The 24,978-nt window shown below is 38.0% G+C and overlaps 1 protein-coding gene across 1 annotated transcript in view; it reads right to left on the bottom strand.

Annotated features, from left to right (window-relative positions):
- Nucleotides 1-7,204: 7,204 nt before the first annotated feature.
- The window catches only part of Atm (ATM serine/threonine kinase), an 85,347-nt gene continuing 67,573 nt past the window's right edge, over nt 7,205-24,978 (bottom strand). The window contains exons 47-63 of the mRNA XM_048343781.1: nt 24,740-24,907; nt 23,720-23,833; nt 22,838-23,052; nt 21,512-21,719; nt 20,912-21,025; nt 20,429-20,587; nt 19,628-19,766; nt 19,456-19,538; nt 18,171-18,311; nt 17,023-17,139; nt 13,790-13,939; nt 13,140-13,305; nt 12,465-12,551; nt 11,392-11,506; nt 10,372-10,435; nt 8,052-8,188; nt 7,205-7,940 (exon numbers count right to left, since the gene is read on the bottom strand). Coding sequence (XP_048199738.1) covers nt 7,757-7,940; nt 8,052-8,188; nt 10,372-10,435; nt 11,392-11,506; nt 12,465-12,551; nt 13,140-13,305; nt 13,790-13,939; nt 17,023-17,139; nt 18,171-18,311; nt 19,456-19,538; nt 19,628-19,766; nt 20,429-20,587; nt 20,912-21,025; nt 21,512-21,719; nt 22,838-23,052; nt 23,720-23,833; nt 24,740-24,907 — 2,361 coding nt within the window. The 3' untranslated portion in view covers nt 7,205-7,756. The remainder of the gene's footprint in view (nt 7,941-8,051; nt 8,189-10,371; nt 10,436-11,391; nt 11,507-12,464; nt 12,552-13,139; nt 13,306-13,789; nt 13,940-17,022; nt 17,140-18,170; nt 18,312-19,455; nt 19,539-19,627; nt 19,767-20,428; nt 20,588-20,911; nt 21,026-21,511; nt 21,720-22,837; nt 23,053-23,719; nt 23,834-24,739; nt 24,908-24,978) is intronic.

Here is a 24,978-nt window from a genome sequence, read left to right as displayed (position 1 = left end):
CCAATTGTTACTGGCACACTGACACCTATGTCCAGTAGAGTATAGATATAAATGACTATTTTCTTTTCTGAGATCTGGCCCTTCAAACCCTGAATCTACTGGTTCAAGTGGAGTCAGCTTGCTCTGGCTACTGTGACTTATAACATATATCGATGTGTATGTAATCTGTATATGCAATCTAACCCAGTTGAGTGAGGAATATTGACCAGACATACCACATTTCACTGAATGCAGTGATCATGGAGAGAGAAATTCTTCCTGGAATTGACACAACCGTTGTACTCTTGACAATCACACTTCAGAATAAAGATAATCACATTTAGGTGTACCAAGTCATCCGACTGACATTTTGACTTCTTTTGAAGTGTTTTGTGCACCTGTGGAAGGGAGAGCTATATCCATTTATTCCACAGCCAAGTAGACACTGCTTCTTCTAGGTTTCCTTTATTTTCCTACAATTTTCCATTAATACTTTAAAATTTTACTAACATATGCTAATGGTATATTTTTGTGTGGCATAATATGTTATTTCAAAAAAGGTATATGGTGAGGGTAATTTTAAGTTTGTGATTTCTTATGATTTGCTGTTAAGAACCTTTGAGTGCCTCTTTTAATTCTCCCTAAAATACACAATAGGTTACGGTGAAACCATGCAGCCCTGTGCTGCACACTGCTGGGGTTTATTCCTTCTGTGTAATAGTGTCCTGGTGCCTATTCATCTTCCTTCAAGAGCCCTGCCTCCTGGGCCAAGTGTTGTGATATGCGACTGTAATCCCAGCTTCAGCAGAGGTAAAGGTAGAGGACTACAATTGGAGGCTCACCCAAGAAATAAGTGCAAGACCTTATGTGAAGGGACCAAAAAGTAAAGCACAAGGCCTTGGATACAAACCTCGATACCACTGAAAAAGAATACATTAGGAAAAAAGAAAGTCTTACCTGCCTCTTCACACATCTCTCCTTGGTAATCACCATTCTTTCAGAATGATTTTTCTTTTTTTTGTTAACTTTCACATATGAATGCAAATGTTCTACTTGTCTTCTCATGACAGGCTTATCTCACTAAGATGATATCCTCCAATTCCAGCCATTTTTGCTACAAATGACAGGATTTCGTTCCTCTTTATTGCCAAGTAATAGTCCACTATCTGTATCCACCCATGCGTCTTCACTCATCCATTGCTAACACCCAGGTTGATTCCTTATCTTGGTCCCTGTAAGTATTCTGCAATTGGTGTTGAGCGCTGGTATTTTATTCATTTTAGTATATATTGACTTGACTTCCTTTGGATATGTACCCCGAAGTGGGAGAGCTGAATCATATAGTAGTTTTAATTTCTTCTTTATTAACATGTGCTAGTTTTATAAGGGGGAGGGACTCCATAACATTTCCACACATATGTATAATGTACCTCAGGCCAACCACGTTACTAATATTTCATTCCCCCCTATATACTCCCCCAAACCATTTTGACTGTTCTATTTTCAGACATGCAAACATGTTGCTTAGGCCATATTCATTGTTAAGCTCCTGGCTTTCTTGTTGCCTTCTCTTCTCATTCTCTTCCTATTCACCCTTCTCCTCTTCCTCCTCCTCTGTGTCCATTCTAGGGCTTTAACTCAGGGCCTTGACACTATTCCTTTGCTTTTTTTGCTCAAGGCTAATGCTCTATCACTTGAACCATAGCTCCACTTCCTATTTCTTCTTTTATAGTGTTAATTGCGGATGTGCAAGTTGGTTCATGTGTGCAAGTAACATATGGCTTTGAGAAATTTCTTAATTTCTGCATAATGGCTGTTGTAATTTACATTTGTGCCTAGCAGTGTGTAAGAGCTCTCATTTTGCTTCTGTTGTTATTAAACATGAGCTATTTGATCTAGTATCAAATGGTGCCTCACGGTGGTTCCAATTTGCATTTCCCTGAGCGCTCATAGTGACCATTTCTTCATAGAATTTCTTGGTTATTTATATTCTTTTTTTTTTTTTTGCCAGTCCTGGGGCTTAAACTCAGGGCCTGAGCACTGTCCTTGGCTTCTTTTTGCTCAAGGCTAGCACTCTACCACTTGAGCCACAGCACCACCTCTGGCTTTTTCTATATATGTGGTGCTGAGGAATCGAACCCAGGCTTCATGTATAAGAGGTGAGCACCTTACCGCTAGGCCATATTCCCAGCCCTTATATTCTTTCTTTTGAGATGTCTGTTCAGGTCATTTCCTCATTTTTAATGGGATGACACTGTAAACGTGAATTTCTTACATGTTCTGGATATTAACTCTTGGACAGGCAAGTACTTCTCTTCCTTTCTGTCAGCTGACTCATCCTCCCGTTTTCTTTGCATTTACAAAGGTTTTTAGTTTGATGCCACACCACCTGTTGGTTCTTAGTGCCATTATCATTTGTCAATTTTTGATTTTCTGAATTTTTTGGGTCCTGTCCATAAATGTATTGTCTTCACTAACTGCCTTGAGAATATTCTATGTTTTTCTTCTAGTGTAAGTTGTAGAGTTTTATATATTACAATTAGGTCTTTGATCCAGTTGGAGTTAATTTTGATATAAGGTGGGAAGATCAAGTTTCAATCTTTACACATGGTTATCTTGTGCTCCCAACTCTATGGAGAATGAGAAAACTATCCTTTTTTCAAAGTATTTTGGCACATTCTTCATCAGTTGGTTCTAAATATGTGAGCTTATGGAGTCAAGCTATTGTGGTTATTATGCCTCTGTAGGATGTCTTCAAGTCAGATACTCAAGCTTTGCTGTTTTTGCTCAAGATTGCTTTGGCTCTTAGGGGTGCATGCGTTTCTCTATAAATTTTGATTTATAGAATAGTTTAGTGAAGAATATTATCGGCATAGTCATAGAAATTACATTTAATTTGTAAATGTATGGTACTATGGACATTTGGACAATACTATTTTTTCCAGTCCATGACATAGGAGATTTTTTTTCCATTGTTTGCATTTTGTCACTTGCTTTTATCAGTGTTTCGTAATTTCTGTGGTAGAATTCTTTGCATACCTGATTTAAATTTATCCCCAAGTCATTTTTTTTAATTACTGCAAATGGTGTATAAAATGCCAGTGATTTTTTTTTTTTTGCCAGTCCTGGGGCTTGGACTCAGGGCCCTGGCTTCTTTTTGTTCAAGGCTAGCACTCTGCCACTTGAGCCACAGCGCCACCTCTGGCCGTTTTCTGTATATGTGGTGCTGGGGAATCGAACCCAGGGCTTCATGTATACAAGGCAAGCGCGCCATTAGGCTATATCCCCAACCAGCCACTGATTTTTGTATAGTGATTAAATACAAGTGTTTTTTTTCTTTGACTACTATAAATCAATAATGCAACAGGGTCTCATCATGATAATTCTATAGATGTATACAATGGACTTTGAACATGTATGCTGAAAATAAACTCATCAATATCCTTAACTATAAAAGAAATAAAGGGGGCTGGGAATGTGGCTTAGTGATAGAATGCTTGCTTATCACGCATGAAGCCCTGGGTTCAATTCCTCAGTACTACATAAACAGAAAAAGCTGGAAGTGGCACTATGGCTCAAGTGGTAGAATGCTAGCCTTGAGCACAAAGAAACTTAGGAACAGCGCCCAGGCCGAGTTCAAGCCTCACAACTGACAAAAAAAAAAAAAAAAATACAGCTGGGTGCCAGTAGCTCACACCTATAATCCTAGCTACACAGGAGGCTGAGATCTGAGGATTAGTTTAAAGCCAGCCCAGTAGTAAAGTCCATGAGGCTCTTTATCTCCAATAAACTAAGAAAAAGCTGGAAGTGGAGCTATGGCTCATGTGCCAGAGTGCTAGTCTTGAGCAAAAAGCTCAGGGACAGTGCTCAAGCCCGCAGTTCATGCCCCAGGACAAAACTGGACTGGAATTTCATCTCACCCCAGTCAGAATGGCAATTAAGAAATGCTGGAGGTTGTAGAGTGGTTGCTGGGTGTATGTCTGTGTGTTGGGGAGTGGAACCCTCATACATGGTTGATAGGAAGTTTCTCAAAAAGATGAAAAGAGGGGCTGGGGATATGGCCTAGTGGCAAGAGTGCTTGCCTTGTATACATGAGGCCCTGGGTTCGATTCCCTAGCACCACATATACAGAAAACGGCCAGAAGTGGCGCTGTGGCTCAAGTGGCAGAGTGCTAGCCTTGAGCAAAAAGAAGCCAGGGACAGTGCTCAGGCCCTGAGTTCAAGGCCCAGGACTGGCCAAAAAAAAAAAAGAAAAGAGACCTACCTCACAACCTTGTCATACCACTATTGTGTATTTATCAAAGGGAATGTAATGCAACATACAGATGAGCTACATGCAACCGTGCATGTATACTGCACTGCAGTTGTTTTTTGACATTTCTTTTCCTTCCAGGGATAATTTACTTTCTCCTTATTGGTAATACCATTGAATTTATTTTCTTACCTAAGTTTCCTAATGCTTCTATTACTACATACACCAAATATACACTGTGGAAGTGGACATTCTAATCCTTGTCCTGTTCAGACTTTAAACCCTTTCTTTTCCTCAACAGGTTGAGGATTTGTCATACATATCCTTTATTGTATTGAGGGTGTGTTCCTTCCATATCCAAATTATTGTTTTTATCACAGGAGAATGTTGAATCTCACTGAATGCAATTTCGTCAATATACTAAGAGGATTATATGTTCTATATCCTTCATTCTGTTGATGATGCATTATCCATTTGATTTGCATATACTGACTCTTTCTTGCAGACCTGGGATAGATCCCACTGGATCCTGGTAAGTGATGTTTTCTTTATTTATTTTACAAAGACAGCATTTTATTTAGCTCATGGTTCTGGAAGCCTGGAAGTTTAAGAGCATGATGCTGTCATCTGCTCAGCATCTGTAGATAGCAGAGAGCATCACATGCTGAGGCAGAGCTGTGTTGTTTGTTGTTGTTAGGATTTGGGGGACACTATTAGGATTTCAATCCAAGATCTTGAACTGTACCAACTAAATAATGCCCCAATGTAAGTAACATAACATTCTTGATGTCTTGTTTGATTTGGTTTGCTAGTATTTTCTTGAGAATTTCTGCATTTATGGTCTTTAGATAGCAATCTAGTTTGTTTTTTTTCAAATATTAAGTCAACTTGGTTGGTATTCTGTTACAATGCCACTTGGTCATGATGTATTATCTCTTTATACTGATGGCATTGGTGTGATAAATTTCATAGGGACTTTTTGTTCCTATGTTCTTGGAACATATTTTGTTTTTATGTGGTTTGATACAGAAGTAATGCTAGCCTCTGTGGACTCTTCCTACATAGGGGAGTTTTCATAAATTCATATCACTTCTTCCTCAGAAGGAGAAAGCATTGACTCATATTTTCAGTGCTTTTGGCTATATTTTAATGTTATTGCACTATGCTATTTGTGAAGCCACATATGCTTTAAGGATAAAGGAATTGTGCACAAACAGTATTAGGACAGCACACAGAACACTTGCTATCTGAATTAAAAGCATTGGGCCTTGGCACATTCTTCCTTTTAGATTTATTCACAACATTTCACAGTAAATTCAGCTAACAGTGTAGTCTAAAAAATACATTTAATTGTTCAGAGACAAACTGACATAAAATACATGATATTTTCACTAAGGTGTATTTAAAACACTTGGAATGCCAAAGTTCAAATTAGCATACTGGCTTACTTTTTAGATTAGCCTATTTTGAACTTGAAGATGTCCAAAATTTTTCCCTTTTGGGGGGTGTGGTGGTGGTACTCAACTTCAAACAGACTCGGGGCCCCAACCATTTCTAGGCAGGTGCTCAACCACCTGAGCCATTCTACCTACCCTTTTGGTATTGGTTATTTTTCCTGATAGGTCTTTGTGCCTGTGACAGCCTGAAACTCTGAGCCTCCTATTTTGTTCTACTTCCCTACATAGCTGAGACAACAGGTGTGTACCACTGTGCCCAGCCATTGGTTGGGATGAAATCTTGCCAACTTTCCTTTGCCTGGGCTAACCTTGAACCACAATCTGCCCTCCCTATAGTCTCTGACTCCCAAGTAGCTAGTGGCTTGAGCCACTGACGTGTCAGATGGTATTGTTAAATTTCTAAGTGCCTACGTTTTTTTCCCCACCTCCATTAAGGAGTTACTGGAGAAGGAATGAGCAGCACACAGTTGATGGGAGGACTATACCTTCCTTAAGTCTGGACACAATTATTCAAGCAGTCTACAATTCGCTTTTCTAGGGCCTTCTCTATTTGGGTTTTCACTGACCTTGTGAGCAAATGACTGGTGAACCCAAGATTCTATTTACCTGAAATCTCACCCACTTGGGAACTGCTACACTATGCTTGTATTTTACATTTTACTTTTTTTTTGGCCTTGGACAAGGTGCCTTACTTCTCTAATGCCAACTCTTTCCAGTGGCAAACTAGGATCATATGATTAAGCTTGTAAGTTTTTATTGTTGGAGAAATACTACTTAAAGAGTAATTTCCCCTACAGTATACTTTTAAGTACACAGAAAAACTTATAGCAAGTGGAAATTCTTAGGGTCAAAATGAAGGTAACTAAAAAAAAAGGTAAATAAATTCACAAGCAAATGGTACACCTGTTCTAATTTGCTAATTCAAAAGAAAACAAAAAAATAATGCTGGCATGGTGGTTCATGCTATAAGCTACTCAGGAGGCAGAGATCTGTAGGATAGCAGTTCAAGACCAGCCCAAGGGAAAAATTGGTGAGACTTCCCCCAACTCAACAAGTCATTTGTTGTAGAATGAACCTATACTTCCTGCTGTGTGGGAGGCAAAGAGAGAAGGATCATGACAAAGGCTGCCCCAGAGCTTAACTATACCAATCAGATCTTTAAAACTTGTTCTCCATAATATCTGTTTAGTATTTGGTGTGACTAAGCATCTAAACACATCATTTGTTGAGTAATCTTAATTCAAAATGCTTGGGACTTTAGACTTTGTAAGATTCGCACAGATTTCTCAGGTAAGCATCCCTAACTGGGAAATCTGAAATATGAAATGCTGCCAACATGAGACTCAAGGTTCTGGATGAGCTGGGCATCATGATACATGCATGCAGGAGGCTGAGACAGGAGGATCATGAATGTGAGGCACTGAAACCCTGTCTCAAAATACAAGGAGGGAGGGAAGGAAAGGAGGGAAAGGAAGAAAAAGAGGGAAAGAAAGGAAAGGAATGGAATGAAGGGAATGAAGGAAGGGAAGGGAATGAAGGAAAGGGAGGGAAGGGGAAGGGGAAGGGGAAGGGGAAGGAGAAGGGAAGGAAATGGGTATCCAGTGTGTTTCATATTCTGGATTTTCAGTTCAAGGATGTTCAATTTATATACTTTGTACACTTTTTTCTTTATAGTGCTGGGGCACCGTGTGCATGTTACACAATGTATAGCTATAAATGATAGGTGGATGCTTATTTATCACATCTATCTGGAAAAGTTTTAATTGAAAACTACTTAGGAAGTAGTGCATGTACTTATTCTGATTCCTCCCAATGGAGGCTGTCACTGCTGCTTTCACGGTTCCCCTCACTGCAGAAGTCTGATTCATTTGCATTAATACCAGTTTGCTCTTGAGAAGAAATAATCATTTAACCTAAAACACAGTGTGAAGAGGTATTATTTTTAACATGTGATAGTACAGATGTTCTCAGATACAGCTAAAGCAATCAGTTAAACATTAATCCTTACTCAACTTCTTGTGGGGGCAATATAATTTCTTGAATTCAAGGATAATTCATATGCGGAAGATCATACCCAAGCTTTCCATCCTGGGAAAAGTCGGCTGAGGTTTTTGGGGTCCATGGCCTGCTGTATGAGCAAATTCACCTGCCCACCCACACTGAGCACGGTGCCCTCCTCCACTCCTTTCAGCTTCTCTTGCAGTCTCATCAACACTCGCTCAGCTACTTTGTTGAAACTCTGGTCAATATCACTAAGAGAAAAATGTAAAGATGTCAATGATGTATAACACTTTAAGGGCATTGGGAATAAGAACATCTAAGTAACTGGCAAAATAAAAAGTCCTTCCTAAAATACTGCTCACCTAGGGCTTCGTTTGCAGTCTTGGTCATCTGCATTTGGAGTGGAATGGAGCTCAGCCTCATCCTCTGGCCTCTGCTGTAGATATAAAGCTTTCAATGGGTTCATAGTCCAGTCAAAGAGTGGATCATACAGGAGGACCTAAGTAGAAAAAAAATGCATGCATTTTAGGAACAATGTGCCTTTTGATTTGTTAGTTTAAAAGGATTTAGCCATGACTGTAAAACAAATCAGTAAAAATAACAGGTCAGTTACAGGGCAGCTAATGAAGAAAGAAGAGCAGAACCATACATTTCCTGCTCCCTTGTGGTGGATACTATACTAACATAATGGTTCCAGCTTCTCATCCATTCTGAGCTCATTAGTGATTTCTGTTCTCAACCTGATCACAATTCCTTTTGAATCCCAGTGGAAACTATCCTTGAAATAATACTGTGTCAAGCTAGACACCAATGGTTCATGCCTGTAATTCAAGCTACTTATTAGGAGGCTGAGATCTAAGGATCGTGGTTCAAAGCCAGCCTGGGCAGGAAAGTCCACAAGACTCTGATCTCCAATCACCTAAAAAGCTAGAAGTAGAGCTGTAGCTCAAATGGTAGAAATGCTAGCCTTGAGCACAAAAGCTTAGTGACAGCCCAGGCCCCAAGTAGCACAAAAGAAAACCCCAACTATGTCAAAATCGTAATGTAAAAATGTCAAAATGCTTGACTTTACTTTAGACTACAGATTAATTACAATGTAGTAGCAGTCCTAGCAAGATAAAGCTTTTCTAGTAAAGAAATAGCCATGTCTGAATAGGAGAGACATTAGAACTTATAGGCACAGGCAGGAATCTCCTGAGCAAAGTCCTGAGGCACAAACGATTGGAAAGAGACTAGACAAATGGGACTACATTAAAATAAAAAGTTCTGCACAGTTAACGACATAGCTACTAAACTAGAAAGACAGCCAACCAATTGGGAAAAGATCTTTACCTGCAATGCAACAAAGGAATCCTTCCAAACCCTAATAAACCAATCACTAAATGGACAGAAGAAATAAAAGTGGCAAAGAAATACATGAAGAAACGCTTTGCATTCCTGGTGGTAAAGGAAATGCAAATAAAAACAACCCTGAGATACCACCTTACCCCAGTAAGAATGTCTTATACTCTGAACTCTGGCAACAACAAATGCTGGAGGGAATATGGAGAAAGAGGAACCCTATTGGAATCCTATTGCTCTGCTGGTAGAAATATAAACTAGTATGACCACTCTGGAAAACAGTCTGGAGGTTCCTCAAAAAACAACAGAGACATATCCTATGACCCAGCCATACCATTCCTAGGCATATACCCTGAGCAACAGGATCCAGGATACAATAAGGATACCTGTACTTCCACGTTCATTGCTGCACTGTTCACAATAGCCAAGATATGGAAACAACCCAGATGTCCCACTAAAAATGAATGGATCCAAAAAAATGTGGTACCTGTACACAATGAAATTCTACACAGCTATTAGACATGATAAAATAATGGCATTCTCAGGGAAATGGACAAGATTAGAACAAATCTTCTTGAATGAGACAAGCCAAGAACAGAGAGACAGTGAATGTTCTCCCTGATATGTGGGTATTAGAATCAAATTGCAAAGAGACATGACAAAGGCAAACAGGACCTAAGCTACCAATACACAGCAAGACCAAAAAAGGACAGTCTTGGGAGAAATGCACCAAATAATAAAAGCCAATCACTACTTCATATGTATTTAAAATAATATACAGACTGAAAGGAACTCCAAAGATAAGGAAACAAAGGACCTCTTCTTAATTAGTCTTATAGTATCTGGAGTACCCTATATTCTTTACCTCACATATGGTATACACATGTGCACATCTTAGGGAAGCTGGGAGGAGAGCACAGAATGAGTGGAAATCGGGTGAAAAAAATACAGTAGAGAGGCTCAATAGCTGCAATGGACATTGATAAAAGCAAACTTAGCAACTCAAGGGTAGTGGGGGAAGAAAAGAAATGGGTGATAAAGAGGGAACAGATGATACCAAGCAAAGGAAAGAAATGTACGTATCACCCGACCTGGAAGAAATGGTTTTATTGTTACTGTTCATAAAGTTCATAAGCATTGTAGATTAGGAGGATGATGTCCATCACAGGGAAGGTAAAAAAAAAAATGAGAAAGGGGTAACAAGCATGACAAGAAATGTACTCACTACCTTAAGTATGTAACTGTAACCCCTCTGTACATTATGTTGACAACAACAACAAAAAATCTGTATTGGCATTAAAAAAAAGAAGAAATAACCATGTCCTTAAAACAAAACTTTACCTCCACAATGGTTAGCAGAGTTTCCTGAGAGTTTCTCATCACTTCCATGGTCTTCTCACAGCATCTACAGATTCAAACACATTACAGATATGGGCTTTGTTACACACCGATGTTTTCAATGTATCTGTTCTTGTAGATGCTCATGTGTAGTATGTGAGACTAACACCATTAGCAATTCCCCAAACTGATAATCTCATATACTTGGCAGAGTGGGCTTTTAAGAGATGAATACGAATATATTTGTGTGAATGTTTTATAAGCTTTTTGTTTATTACCATGAAACTTTTCAGTCTTCAATTATTGTGTATGTAAACTTTTAAGGAAACTACAAGGGTATGTAAAATTTCTTTAGTAGGAAGTTGTATTTGAGCATAAACTCCTTTAAGAGAAAATTGCAGGGGCTAAGAATGTGGCTCAGTGATAGAGTGCTTGTATAGCATGCATGAAGCCCTGGATTTGACTCCTCAGCGCCACATAAAAAGCCCAAAGTAGGGGCTGGGGATATAGCCTAGTGGCAAGAGTGCCTGCCTCGGATACACGAGGCCCTAGGTTCGATTCCCCAACACCACATATACAGAAAACGGCCAGAAGTGGCGCTGTGGCTCAAGTGGCAGAGTGCTAGCCTTGAGCGGGAAGAAGCCAGGGACAGTGTTCAGGCCCTGAGTCCAAGGCCCAGGACTGGCCAAAAAAAAAAAAAAAAAAAAGCCCAAAGTGGTGCTTTGGCTCATGTGGCAGAGTGCTAGCCTTGAGCAAAAAGAAGCCAGGGGCAGTGCTCAGGCCCTGAGTCCAAGCAAAAAAAAAAAAAAAAGAAAAGAAAAAGAAAAAATTGTAGTATCTTCTATGAACCCAAAAGCAGTTATCAGTAAAAAAGTTAGATAGGACCAAGTTAGGTCTCTCTAGGGCAGGTTAGCAATGATGGTATGTTACATTAAGTCCCAAGTGGAGCAAAGGAAGGAAAAACTCATTGCTTTATTGATTTTTGACACCAAAAAATTGTCTGCTGTTCCTCATGTGACTTACCTTCTGAAGACCCCTTCCACACCAGTAATGCCCATGCCATCCACAATATCTCTGGACAGCCTAAAAGGAACTGTTTCAGGAGTAGGAAGGATTTTACCCTGTTCAAAAGCAACCCCTAAAATAAAGAAATAAATTAGTGAGGTGAGGAGCAATAGCTAATTTATTTATTTGGCCAGTCCTAGGCCGTGAACTCAAGGCCTGAGCACTGTCCCTGGCTTCTTTTTTGCTCAAGGCTAACACTCTGCCACTTGAGCCACAGCGCCACTTCTGGCCATTTTCTGTATATGCAGTGCTGAGGAATCGAACCCAGGGCCTCATATTCCCAGCCCTAATTTATTTTCTTTACAACAGGCATGTGAACTTCATAAAGGCGGCAAATAACCTGTTACCTTTGTTCTATTCCTATATACTATAGTTCCTATACAACATGAGCCTGTGGGTTGCCCTTTTTTACTCTAACATCTCTACACAGTGAATGCCTTTCCCACCCTTCCTTTTACTTCAAACTTCCTACAGAACTATTCCACACTCAGTCTACATGTTTTAGCTTGCCAGTTTATAATTTAGTTTCCATTCTCTGCAAAGAAACCTTCCTCGGGCTACTCTATAATTTATGAAACTCTAAGGCCCACGTTCAGCATTCATTTTATGTGATCTTTTTGTTTCAGTTACTAGTGAACCTACACTTGTCATGAACTTTTTTCTTCCTTTGTTTTCAAAGACACTGCTACCTTCTAGTTTCCCTGACTTGCTGACTATTGCTCAAAGCCAAGTGCCTATGTGCCTTGTCCTCTTTGTAAAGAACAATGTGTAGCATCAGAACTTCTTCCAGTCTTCCTCAGTGACGTCAACTGAGGCACATTTACTGAGAATTCTAGATCTGTCTTTTCTAATTGGAAATCCTATTACTTTGAAATAATGTATAAAGCTGAACTTATCACTTTCTTACTTTTCATAAAAAAACCCCATTCCTTAGCCAAGTGCGTTGATTACACAGTGGTACAGGCAGTGAGAGCAAATTTCTACCACTATTCCTATGATTATTTTGTTAAGATACCTTCTGCATTACTTACCCAAATCTATGTGTACAAGTTCTGCTGATTGCTCATTTATCAAGATATTCTGCACATGCCTATCACCAAGTCCAAGGATGTAACCAACTGAAGGAAAAATATCAAATTGAAAATCAACGAGTTCATCTATTTCTAATGAATAGTTAGTCATAGTTTCAACTAACATCATTAAATTATATAGTTTTTAGGTAGTTTATGCTTGTTAGACTCGGAAATTAAATACAAAGTAGACATTCTGAATTTAAGACAAAGTTCGCCAGCTCTGAATGCATACTGCATTTTATAAGCAGAAGCATTACCATTTTTTCTTTTAATAAAGATGTGGTTTAAAAATACTAGTACCTTTAAAACTAGTGGTTAAGGTTGAAATCTATTATTTACTTGGGCCCAAGCAGCACATTATGTGCATCCATTTTTATTAAGAATACTTATAAATCAAGAACTTATGGGTACATTTCTCATTCTGTACTGGAACTTTTCTTCTGCTTAAAAAATTATATTGAACTCAAATGAATCAGAAGCTAGCAATCGGGATAAACAAAAAACAATGACCTAATGATAAAGATTTGATTAGCAACCACCATCATTCTCTCACAGTTCAGAAGACTAGAAAGTACTGAATCTATTAAGAGAGAAAAGAAGATGAAAGTAAAAAATCTCTTAAGATCAGATTACCAATAGAAGATGTGGCCACACTGCGAGTATAAGCCAATCGTTTCTCAAACCAAACAGCTGGGTCCAAGAATTTTTCCATGCAGAAGTAACGGAAAACTGGTTGGAAGTTTTGGCAAACATCCATGAAAGTTTCATGTTTTTCTTTAAAAGACTTCTTTTGTACCTCCTTTAAATTGAACATTTATAATGTTAATTTTGTCAAAATAGTTTCAACAAATCCAACTAATACCTATTATGTTTTTAAATGACAAATGTCACTTCAGCTAGAGAATGGGGAGGCATTCTTTTTCTAACCTCCCCTCCAATTCAACTGCTGAATCGAATCCTATCACTTCTGCCTCCTTACTATTTCTCCTATCTAGCCTGTACTCCTACCATTATGAGTCTGGGTTCAGATCCCATATATTCCCAATCTGCTTTCTCAAACACAAAGCTCACAGAGCTGTTACTGCTGTAAAACATAAATCGGTTAATACTTTCTTCTACTGCCTCAAGGAGAAAGTGCAAATGTCTTAGTATTTCACAAGGTATATCTCTTCGTGCTGGTAAGCTAATTTTTATTAACTATTTTTTCATTGTATAACATGTGCAAATGCTTTATTTTAATAAGCTATTAAATGTTATTATCTTTAATTTTGATTGCTACTCACCATCATTTTCTTTATGCATAGAGAGGCACTGAAATCCTGTGGCCTGTATCTTTTATGAGCACCTTCTTCATTGTTAACAAGAAATTCACCAATAGGTACAGTTCCTGTACACCACTCAAGAACACCACTTCGCTGGGACAGGGGAACCACCTGACGTTAAGTAAATACCTTTGGTTACAGATGGCCATTAAGGAGCAATTGACCATTCACTCAACTGCCAGTGAGCAAAACTTTTTTTTCAGGCTACATTAGACAAAGCTCCTTGGTGGAAAGCAATGGAAAACACTGCTTTCATAAACTCAAAGAATATGACTTTTCCAGCTTTCTGTGAGTCTACCTCGAGTCCCACAATTTCCTGAAAGATCATGCTCACCATATCTATGGTCCATAATTAATCTGTTCAATTTAGCTGAGGAATTTGTTTTGGAGACAGGTCTTACCATGTTTTACCATGTTGCCCAGGCTGTCTTTGAACACTCTGCTTCAAGGATCCCAAGTATCTGGGATTATGGGGGTATGTGCCTCAGTGCTCTGCCACTTTTCCCTCCCTCCCTCCCTCCCTCCCTCCCTCCCTCCCTTTCTTTTTCTTTTCTTTTTTTTTTTTTGCCAGTCCTGGGGCTTGAACTCAAGGCCTGGGCACTGTCCCTGAGCTTCTTTTGCTCAATGTTAGCAATCTACCACTTGAGCCACAGAGCCATTTCTTTTTTTTTTCCGTTTATGTGGTACTGAGGAATTGAACTCAGGGCTTCATTCATGCCAGGCAAGCACTCTACCACTAAGCCACTTTCTCAGCCCCTGCTACTTTTCTTATACTTAAGGAATTTCCTCTAAGAAAGTATCACTCATGTGATCCAGTTGTAAAACACCTTAATTACTGAAATTAGATGTATTCTTTTTTTTGGCCAGTCCTGGGCCTCGGACTCAGGGCCTGAGCACCGTCCCTGGCTTCTTCCCGCTCAAGGCTAGCACTCTGCCACCTGAGCCACAGCGCCCCTTCTGGCCATTTTCCATATATGTGGTGCTGGGGAATCGAACCCAGGGCTTCATGTGTAGGAGGCAAGCACTCTTGCCACTAGGCCATATTCCCAGCCCTGAAATTAGATGTATTCTTACCAGCTTCAAGAGAAAATAAATTGCTAAATATAAAACAACAGTCTTAACGTTTTTATAATTATACCACATTATAGACATTGTAAAAGAAGGTACCAACAAATGCTTTTTACATTAAACAGTTTTATCAAATCTAGATTTTTTTCCCCTCATTTTCAGGAAGAGAGATGGGCTTATTTTGTACCCCTTGCTAATCTCATGCCCCTACCCAAGAGGGCTGCTATGTGGTTTTGTATTATTTTTATTTCAAAGCTAGGCATAAACAGTTGCAAACTTAAAGATGTATGCTTTATAATTTGCTATTCTCTCATTCATCACTGTTTTCCATTAGCTATAATAGTGTATTTAAGTCATTTATTTTCATGACTGTATATGGTATGAATATACCATAACTGTCCAATTTATCCAGTTTGCATATTAACATTTATAGTGTTTCTAGAGTTCCTCCAAATACTCTTGCAGTCATAGTGTACTAGTGAACACACTTCCATTTCTCTTGGTATACAGCCGGGAGTTGAACAGCTGGGTCAAAGGAAATATGTATCTTCACATCTGTTACCCACAGATTGCTAATTAACCACCCAAAGTGACTGTTCCCATTTATGTAGCTAACCAGAAGTATCATTCCATATCTTTCCTAATATGTAAGACTTGTATCTTGCTAATTTAAGGATTTATCATGTATCACCTGTGGTTTTAATTTGTATTTTCCAGATGGGCAACAAAGTATCACCTGATAGGCTTATTGGCTACTCAAATGTTTTCTTATTGTGAACTGCCCATTTGTATTCTTTTTTTTTCTAATAGCTGTCTTTTATTATTAGTGTGTGAAGTTCTTTCGATATTCTGTATATAAATCATTTGTTATTAATGCTACAATCACCCTTCCATATTATTATATTCCCAATATGGTATCTTTTTTTTTTTGCCAGTCCTGGGGCTTGAACTCAGGGACTGAGCACTGTCCCTGGCTTCTTTTAGCTCAAGGCTAGCACTCTACCACTTGAGCCAGAGCACTATTTTTGGCTTTTTCTGTGTATGTGGTACTAAGGAATCGAATCCAGGGTTTCATGTATGCTAGGCAAGCACTTTACCACTAAGCCATATCCCCAGCCTATGGTATCTTATATACTGAAATGTTAAACTGTGTCCTACGGAGGCTTTAGTTTCTTAGCATTTCTTTGTTGGGAGTCTATTACATGTTTCATTCTTGAGGTATCAAATGGGAAATGATAGATAAAGATTATAGCCTCAGACATGAGATAGTTCTACTTCAGCTGGGTGCTAGTGGCTCACGCTTGTAATCCTAGCTACTCAGGAGGCTGAGACCTGAGGATACCAGTCCACAGCCAGCCCAGGAAGGAAAGGCTGTGAGACTCGTATCTCCACTTAATCACCAGACAACTGGAAGTGGCACTGTGGCTCAAAGTGGAAGAGCACTAGCCTTGAGCAAAAGAGCTCAGGGACAGTGCCCAGGCCCCAAGTTCCAGCCCCACTGATTGAACCCTACCCCTGGCAAAAAAAAAAAAAAAGAAAAAAAAAGAGTTCTATTTTGTATTTATTAAGTTTGAGGTGTCTCTTAAGAGTTCTACATAGCTAACCTTATCAAAGAACCAGCCCTTCCAAAAGACTGTGAGATAACAAATCTTCTACAAACTAAAGGAAAAACTACAACTACAATCAGTCTAAAAGTCCAAAAAGTTACCAAAAATTGAAAAAAGACTCATTTAGTAGAGATGGAAGTTTAACTTCCAAATATTTAAGATGGAGACATTCCTCATATTTATGTAGAGGCTCAACTGTGTATCTGGTAGAAAACTGTTGCTTCCTGGGAAAATGAGGTTCTTACTCCTGGAGTACATATTGGGTAAACTAGTTCTACATCATATTTATGATCTAAAAGCCTAGCATTTTGAGCTAAAAACTTCTTTTAAGACCTTTTAGCAATCTCTTTTCAAGTTTTATGGAGTTGTGAAGAAAAAATGAGTATGTAACAAGGTGATCTATGTGTCTCACAAAGCGTATCATATTTATTGTTTGGTCCTTCCTCAAAAATATCTGCTGATCTTTAGTTCAAATAATGCATCTTTTCTGGGTGAAGCAACAAGAACATAACTAGTTACCTTGTATGTGCAGATAGTCAGTTTCCTCTTCCTAGTTTCAGTGTTTCTCTGCAGTAATGTATTGCACATTTGGAAAACCTGCTGCATGACAGCATCTTGTCTCAAGTCATCACGGCCCTTCAGAATAGTCACATGGAAACACAGTCAGCCAGGGATTGCAGCAGGTTACTGGGCAGAAAAGTCCGAGCACCTCTGCTCCTCTGAATAAGTAATTAAGACCTTTCAACAATTCTTTCATTTAGTTATCACACTGGGAGGCTAACTGATGAAAAAAACCTGCTTGTTACTCTTTTATTATTATTTTTTTTATAAAGACTAGGTCTGGGTATATAATAAGTTCCAGGGTAGCCCAAGATGATCTTGAACTCACAATCCTCCTGTCTTTGCCTCCCAAGAGCTAGGATGACTACTCTGTGCCACTATGTCTCCTAGCTGCTTCTATAATTAAGAACCAAGGGAACTCCCTCACCTGAAGGCAAACTGCAAAACACATGAATGGACTGGTACTATATTTTCACTGCTCGCTAACAGGTCCCAAGCAACTCCTAAGCAGCCGGTCAGAAAGTGAGAAATGCTATCCCCTCCAACTACAGCAGCAGTTGGCATGGTAGCAGACTCTGTACAATGAGGCATAAGATTCCAATGTGTTCTTATCATGGAAATGAACCACTACCACATTTTCAACAGCTGATTCTTTATGCCATCGTGCCTGTATGTGCTGGGTTTTATTGTGTGTGTGTTTTTTTGCCAGTTCTGGGGCTTGAACTCAGGGCGTGAGCAATGTCCTTGGGCTTCTTTTTGCTCATGGTAGCACTCTACCACTTGAGCCACAGTGCCACTTCTGGTTTTTTGTTTATGCCGTGCTGAGGAATAGAATCCAGGGCTTCCTGCATGATAGGCAAGCACTCTATCACTAAGACACATTCCCAGCCCCTACTGTATTTTTTTTTTTTAAATTAAAGCAACCACACAGAATAGTAGTCCTTCAGACACAGAGAAAGGCATTGCTTCTACGAAACAATACATATTTATTCCACAAGTTTTTAGTTTCAATTACTCAGACTAAAGACAGAGACACAAATTAAGCAGAAAGAAAATATTAACTGATTAGACTTCTAAGCTCTGTAGCAAAAAAGGAAAAGTCTTACCTTGACAAGTTGTCTTCTTTCCTTCCCATCAGAACCCACACAATCTATTATTTTTGGTAAATTTAAGCCTCCTGCTAAACGAAACTCTGTTTTAAATGACTGTATAGTCACTAGATTTTCATACTCTCCTGTAGGGTCCACCTAATGAAAAGTATAATTATGATAAGTTAGACAACTATTTGCATTTGAAGAAAACTATCAAACAGCATTTTTAATATTAAATAGAAGAATGAAAGAATGTGCCTCCTGGTTAAAAAGTGGAGGTGTAATTCACTTTCTTTTTAATGAAAGAGGACAGTGGGAAGGTGATTTTCATATATTTTTAATGAAACTATGACATTTCAAGTTAGAATGGTGTTGCTGAAAAAAAAATCACTGAAAACAGCATATGTGAAAACAGCATTTGAGCACTAAGATATCCAAAATATAACAAAACTTGTCACAAAAACATAAGGTGAATTTGAAAGAGGGTACAGTGGTGTTTCCTATTAAAATGACTAAATCAAGCATTTTTAGGAAATATTCAGTTAAATAACACAGTTAATAACAGCTGGAAAGTTACCAAGTTACTCCACATGATGCAATATTTCAAACTCAGTAACAAAAGACACCAAACACAAAACTACAATTCAGTGATGAGATTTATAATGCACGTAGTATTTTCTAAACAATAACTTTTTTCATTACATATATCCCTACCCACAAGATACTTCTACCAGTAAAAGATCATTATGATATAGCTAATTATATAGTCAAGTTAATACATAAGACATAAAATATTGACTATTTTCATTACATAATGAATTTAAAAACCAGGTGGGGATAGTATTGTATATAATCCCAAAACTTGGGAAGCTGAAGCAAGAGATCACAAATTTGAGGCCAGCATGGACTACATAGGAAGACCCTGACTTAAAACAAACACATACTACCAGAAGCCAGGGAGTGTGATTCAATGGTAAATGCACTTGTCTACCATGAGTAAGGCCACATACACATTAAAAATAAACAAGTAATATAACTGTGAACTGTTGAGTCAAAAATTAGTCTGGGTATAAAAGCATATGGAAATTTTCCTTTTGGTCAATGAAGGTAAGAGTCTTTACACTTGTCCAAAGAAGATAGGTGCAGAACTGATAATGAAAAGAATTAATACAGAAAGTCTTTAGGTTGAAAAATAAAAATGGTAATATTTTACTGGTTTTTAATATATACAAAGAAATCTCAAATGGTTTAATATAATGAGATGGTCTAATTACAAACCAAGAGTTAATGGTAAAATTACCTTGATTTCCATAGTGGGAACAACAACATCTTCTAAATTCTTCAGTTTAATAATTGGCTGGTCTGATGGAATACTGATGCCTTCTGTATTTAAAAAGAAAAGACTTTAATGACAGCTGAGGAATAGCACTAGAGGTCAAGCAGGAGAAGCAACACTGATCCCAAACACTCACTTCTGTGAGTCTTCCACTGAGTGGCATCTAAGTTTGCTAGTAAAATGTAAGCATCACACAGTGCTTCAACATTCTTGACCATCTGCTGTCTCTTATTTCTGATGGTCGATATTATTTTGTTTGCAGCCTCCATTCGGTCCTAGCAAATGAAAAAGATTATACAGTAACCACTCAACATCTAAACTTGTTATTAAAAAAAAAAAGAAAAACGGGCTGGGAATATAGCCTAGTGGCAGAGTGTTTGCCTCTCATACATGAAGCCCTGGGTTCAATTCCTCAGCATCACATAGACAGAAAAAGCTAGAAGTGGTGTCGTGGCTCAAGTGGTAGAGCACTAGCCTTGAGCAAAAAGAAGCCAGAGACAGTGCTCATGCCGACTTCAAGTTGGCAAAAAAAATTGATGCACAGATTTAGACAATCTAGAAATATGTGAACAATAATCTCAAATGTCAGTAATTTAGGGGGTTAAAAAAAAATCTGGGTCTGGGATGTATTTCAGTGGCAAAGTGCTTGCCTAGCAAGTGCAATGTTTGATCCCCAGTATAAAAAAAAAAAGACCAATCAATCAATCAATCAGATTTTCTTTGTCCTTCGATATGAGAAAAAGAGCAAAATAGTACAACTATTTATTTTGAGAAATATTCACAAAATTTGAGCCTATTTTTGTGGCACCATAATAACAAAGGATTTAAAAACTAAGCACTATTAGCATAATACATTCTCAAAACCCAGAAGACTTAAGAAAGGAATATTCTGAGAAAAAACAAATATGATAATTCAAAAATCATTTAATTCTAATACCTCATCAAGCTGAGAGTTTTGTTTGGGTGCATTTTTAGTTATTCTGCTCCTCTTTGCTACTTCCGGTTTGGTCAAAATTTCATCTTTCTTTGCATTTGCTAAAGCCAATATAATAAACAAAGTATGGTGAGGATGATCCATTGAAATCCTAGAGATGAGCTGTAGAAAGTTAAGAATTATTAATTTCATACAAAACTAGACAATATACATTTAAAAATGTTTTGCTTTAAATCAAAATGCAAGTATTGCCTATAGTCTGCAGTGAATAGATTATGTATTTGTATAGCTGTGAGAGAGCAAGCAAGAGAAATATGAGAAATAAGAGACTGAGAAATATGTGTCATAAGAAAGAACAAAACTTTATATTTCCCTTTTCCTTTGCATTTCCTTTTTCCAGAGAAGACAAATAAAATGTATTTTATACAATAGTATAAGTGAATAAGAAAACAGTCATTACTAAGTTTTGATCTTCAGGTTACTTACATTATTGAGGACTTCATGAAATCCTAGGCCTCCTGTCATTTTGGTCCCCATTCTAGCAGCCAGTTGGTACATAAGAGGCAAAAATTTGTATGAGGATATCTTCATTCCATCTCTCTGCCATTGACACAATATAAAAATAAGAATCAAACAACACATTTCAAATATTCTCACATCTAAGCAAATAGATTAGCCTAAAATAAAGTTCCTCTACTATTTCAGTCGTCGTTAACAAAACCAATCTTCAAACAAACAAACCGAATTGTCATTAAAATTTTTAAATACAAGCTTGGTATTTTCCCTAAATTATCTTTTTGCACAATTATAAAAGTAATTCATTGATCACATCATCTTAGTCTGCTTTCCAATTTTACCAATCTATTATTTCATCCTAGGTACTCCTTGTGGTAACTGCAAATATATGGGACAATGCCAAATTTGCATGTTCACCCAAACCTGCATCACTAAGAGCTTATGTATCTTACAGTACCAAACCAGATGCCAAGAAAACAAAGGGGTATGCCAAACTGGACACTGAAGGGGTTTATGTTTAAGTTTCTTTTTAAAGCACAAGCTTAAATGCTGGGTAGAGTTAAGACTTGCCTTCATCATGCCATTGACTTCAGAAACGCCAGAATTTTCAAGCCAGAGGGAACAAAGTCGAAAAACCCACATATCATGTTCTTCTCCACTTAACAAGCAGTTGATGTAATTTTCAACTGCCTTACACAAGAAGCGTTTACGATCCTCTTTCAGTGCACGGAGTGCACATTCATCCAGTTCCAGCTCTCTCTGAACCTTTACTGTGTATCTTGCATTAGGTAATTAAAGTAAAACACAAAATCATACATAGAACAAACCAGGTGTCTAATCCAGGGGAAAAATCAAAATAATAAGAATTATAACTTACTTTGTCCTAACAGTAGAATTCACTTAGCTAACTATAAACAAAGTAAATTCAAGATATTTAGCTTTATACTAAAATATATGGAAATATAGTTTAGATTTAGACTAAAATATGTAGAACAGACTCAAGGCAGACTTAAATGAAAATATTACACCAAAATAAGTCTTTTGTATTTAATTTCAATACTTCTTTAGCTGTGATACTAATCAAAACAAGGAAAACAAAAAACTTGACATCCATACACTCTATAATGGGCTTAGAACCAGTGTGTGAATTCTTTATAAAAGAACATGTGTTGGTGTATTGTACACTAATTTAAACTGTGATTAGCCACAATAGAGCCAAGAAAATAAAATTATTCAAACCAAGCTTTAGTCTTCAAAACTATAAAGTTTAAAACAAAAAGTTTAAGTCCCACTTCTTAGAGAAACAAGTTAACTGTCTCACTTGCAGACAGGCACAGTAGCCCAAGCCTATGATCTTAGCTACTTGGGAAGTAGAGATCAGGGAATTGTGGTTTGAAGCCAGTCTGGGCATAGAAGCTCATAAGACTCCATCTCAATGAATGGCTGAGCTCAGTGTTGCCTGCCTGTCATCCCAAGCTACAGGAAAAGCACAGTGACAAAAAGAAGTAGAAATAGCAGGACTGGGGGCTGGGAATATCCGCCTAGTGGCAAGAGTGCTTGCCTCGTATACATGAAGCCCTGGGTTCGATTCCCCAGCACCACATATACAGAGAATGGCCAGAAGTGGCACTGTGGCTCAAGTGGTAGAGTGCTAGCCTTGAGCAAAAAGAAGCCAGAGACAGTGCTCAGGCCCTGAGTCCAAGCCCAGGACTGGCAAAAAAAAAAAAAAAAAAAAGAAACAGCAGGACTGCAGTCCAATATATCCCAGCCAAAAAAGTAGCTGGTGGAGAGTTATCAAGTGGTAGAGTACCTGGTTAGCAAAGTAAGAGGCAGTGAGTTCAAACCCCAGCACAGCCCCCCACTCCAAAAAGTAGTCACTTGTGGACATCTAATTACCTGTTGGTCTGGATTTTATGTTCTCTTAGTAGGCCCACTTCTTCTTTGGCCCTTCTCAAGAGAGCTTGCTTGTTTTCAAATTCTGATGAGTTCATGTAGTTTTCAATTCTCTGGTATTGGGTATCAGAGAATCGTGCTAATGACAGAAATGCTTTCATTTTTCCATTTCTGAGCTCGCTGTTTTCTCCATCATAACTTCCAGCAACTTCTACTGCCTTTAAGAACAAACAATTCATTTAAATTCTATTTACAAATACTAAATACATTTAAAGAATCACTCAAATGAAGTGAATCCCATGCTAAAGTCTAACATGTATATCTGTAAAAGCTAAATAGCTATTTCCATATGGTTAGAGCAACTTTGACAGTGGAGAAATACCTATAACAGCTGATATTTTCAAAACAACATGTACAAATACAGAGCTCTTTAAAGACAATTACATCTTTTCCTATTCTTTATTTATTATAATAATTATTTCTGAAGTTACTCTAAAGAAACAAAAATCAGGGAACTGGCAGTACTTACATCCTAGTCTGAACTTGAAGAGGGTTGACTGCACATGAAGAGCAAAGAATGACTTGAATATTCTTTAATTAGATTTTTGTGGATGAATATAAGGAGGGATGATCAAAAGTAACAATGAAAAAGTGGCTGGGGTGGAAACATGAAGGGGATGACACACAGGGTTACTTCCGAAATACATACCTCTCCTTCTGTAACATCCTATTCTGCCCTTAAGATCATACAGAGCTCCAACAGTAACACACAGATGAATGAAACCATAATTCATTTGCTTCTGGAATAACTTTGTTGTTGATAACAGGACCAAGTGCATTCATGCTATACAAAGATCTGAAGAGATGCTGCAAAAGTTAGCTTACCTTTTCTAGATAGGTCTGCATGATTGCTGCGGGATTTTCTAAGCAAGTTTCTGCTAACCAATTGCCACAAACTCTCAGACATTCTGTGTATAGAAGTTTTAGCTTGGGATTATTCTGTATTAAAAAAAAAGAGCAAAACCTTAAAGTATAATTCATTATCATGGCTATACCAAAAAAGACGCAAATGTAAAATGAGGCCTATTGGGGGGGAGGGGAGGGAGGAGGATGTGAAAGGAAGAGGAAGGGAGAAAAGAAGGTCTTGGGGGTGAATATGGTCAAGGTTTTAGGCATGTATGAAAATATCATTGTAAAAGACAGAAAAAGACTAATGAGGGAGGTGAACACGGTCAAAGTTCTTGGTATGCATGCATGGAAGCATCACAATGAAATCTATAAAACAATATACAATAATCAGAGAAGTAAAAAATATTTTTCTTCATATTTTAACCATATAACAATTTTAATAATACCAAATATGAAGGCTTATGAAATAATCATCCTGTACTTTTATTGTTGTTATTCTTGGAAGCAGCTCCTATTTATTGAGTGTTTCTATGTGCCAGGCTTTATGTATACTAACTCAATTCTCACAGAAATCCTATAAACTGAGAACTATTATTATCCCTAATTTTCTGATGAGAAAGCTGAGAATCAAAAAGCCAGACCAGGCAGGAAAGTCTGTGAGACTCTACCTACCAAAAAGCAGAAGTGATGCTGTGGCTCAGTGGTAAAGCAATAATAGCCTTGAGCAAAAAAAGTTCAGGGACAGCAAGCACCTAGGCTTGGAGTTCAGGCCCCAGGACTGGAACACATACAAAAAAATCCAAGGGAGGGATCAGGGAAAGAGACAAGAGAGGTGAGTCTGATATGAAGGTACATTATGGTATATAATGGGCATGTCAAAATAAAATCCCTTTGTACAACTAAATGATAAAAACATGAAGCATAGCAATGTTTTTTTGTAACAGTAAATACTAGTTTAGCTAACTTTTTAAAAAGAATAAAATAAAACACAAGAACCTCTGTGCAGGTGGCATCCAACTTCTTGATCATTTGCTTGAGAATGCTCAGAGCAAGACTCTGCTCTTTTTTTGCCCAGAATACTTGTGCTTCCTCTAGCTGCCACTCAGAGACTCCACAAGTAGCTGAATTATGCTGCTTAATTTGAAATATTGCCCTTTCAGGGAGCTGAAAGGAAAATCACACATGGGAACAATTACTTTCACTATTATTACCATTACTGTTAAAGTAAGAATGAA

Source organism: Perognathus longimembris, chromosome 3 (genome assembly GCF_023159225.1).
Source record: "Perognathus longimembris pacificus isolate PPM17 chromosome 3, ASM2315922v1, whole genome shotgun sequence".
Taxonomy (NCBI): domain Eukaryota; kingdom Metazoa; phylum Chordata; class Mammalia; order Rodentia; family Heteromyidae; genus Perognathus; species Perognathus longimembris.
This window is presented reverse-complemented; position numbering and strand designations above follow the sequence as displayed.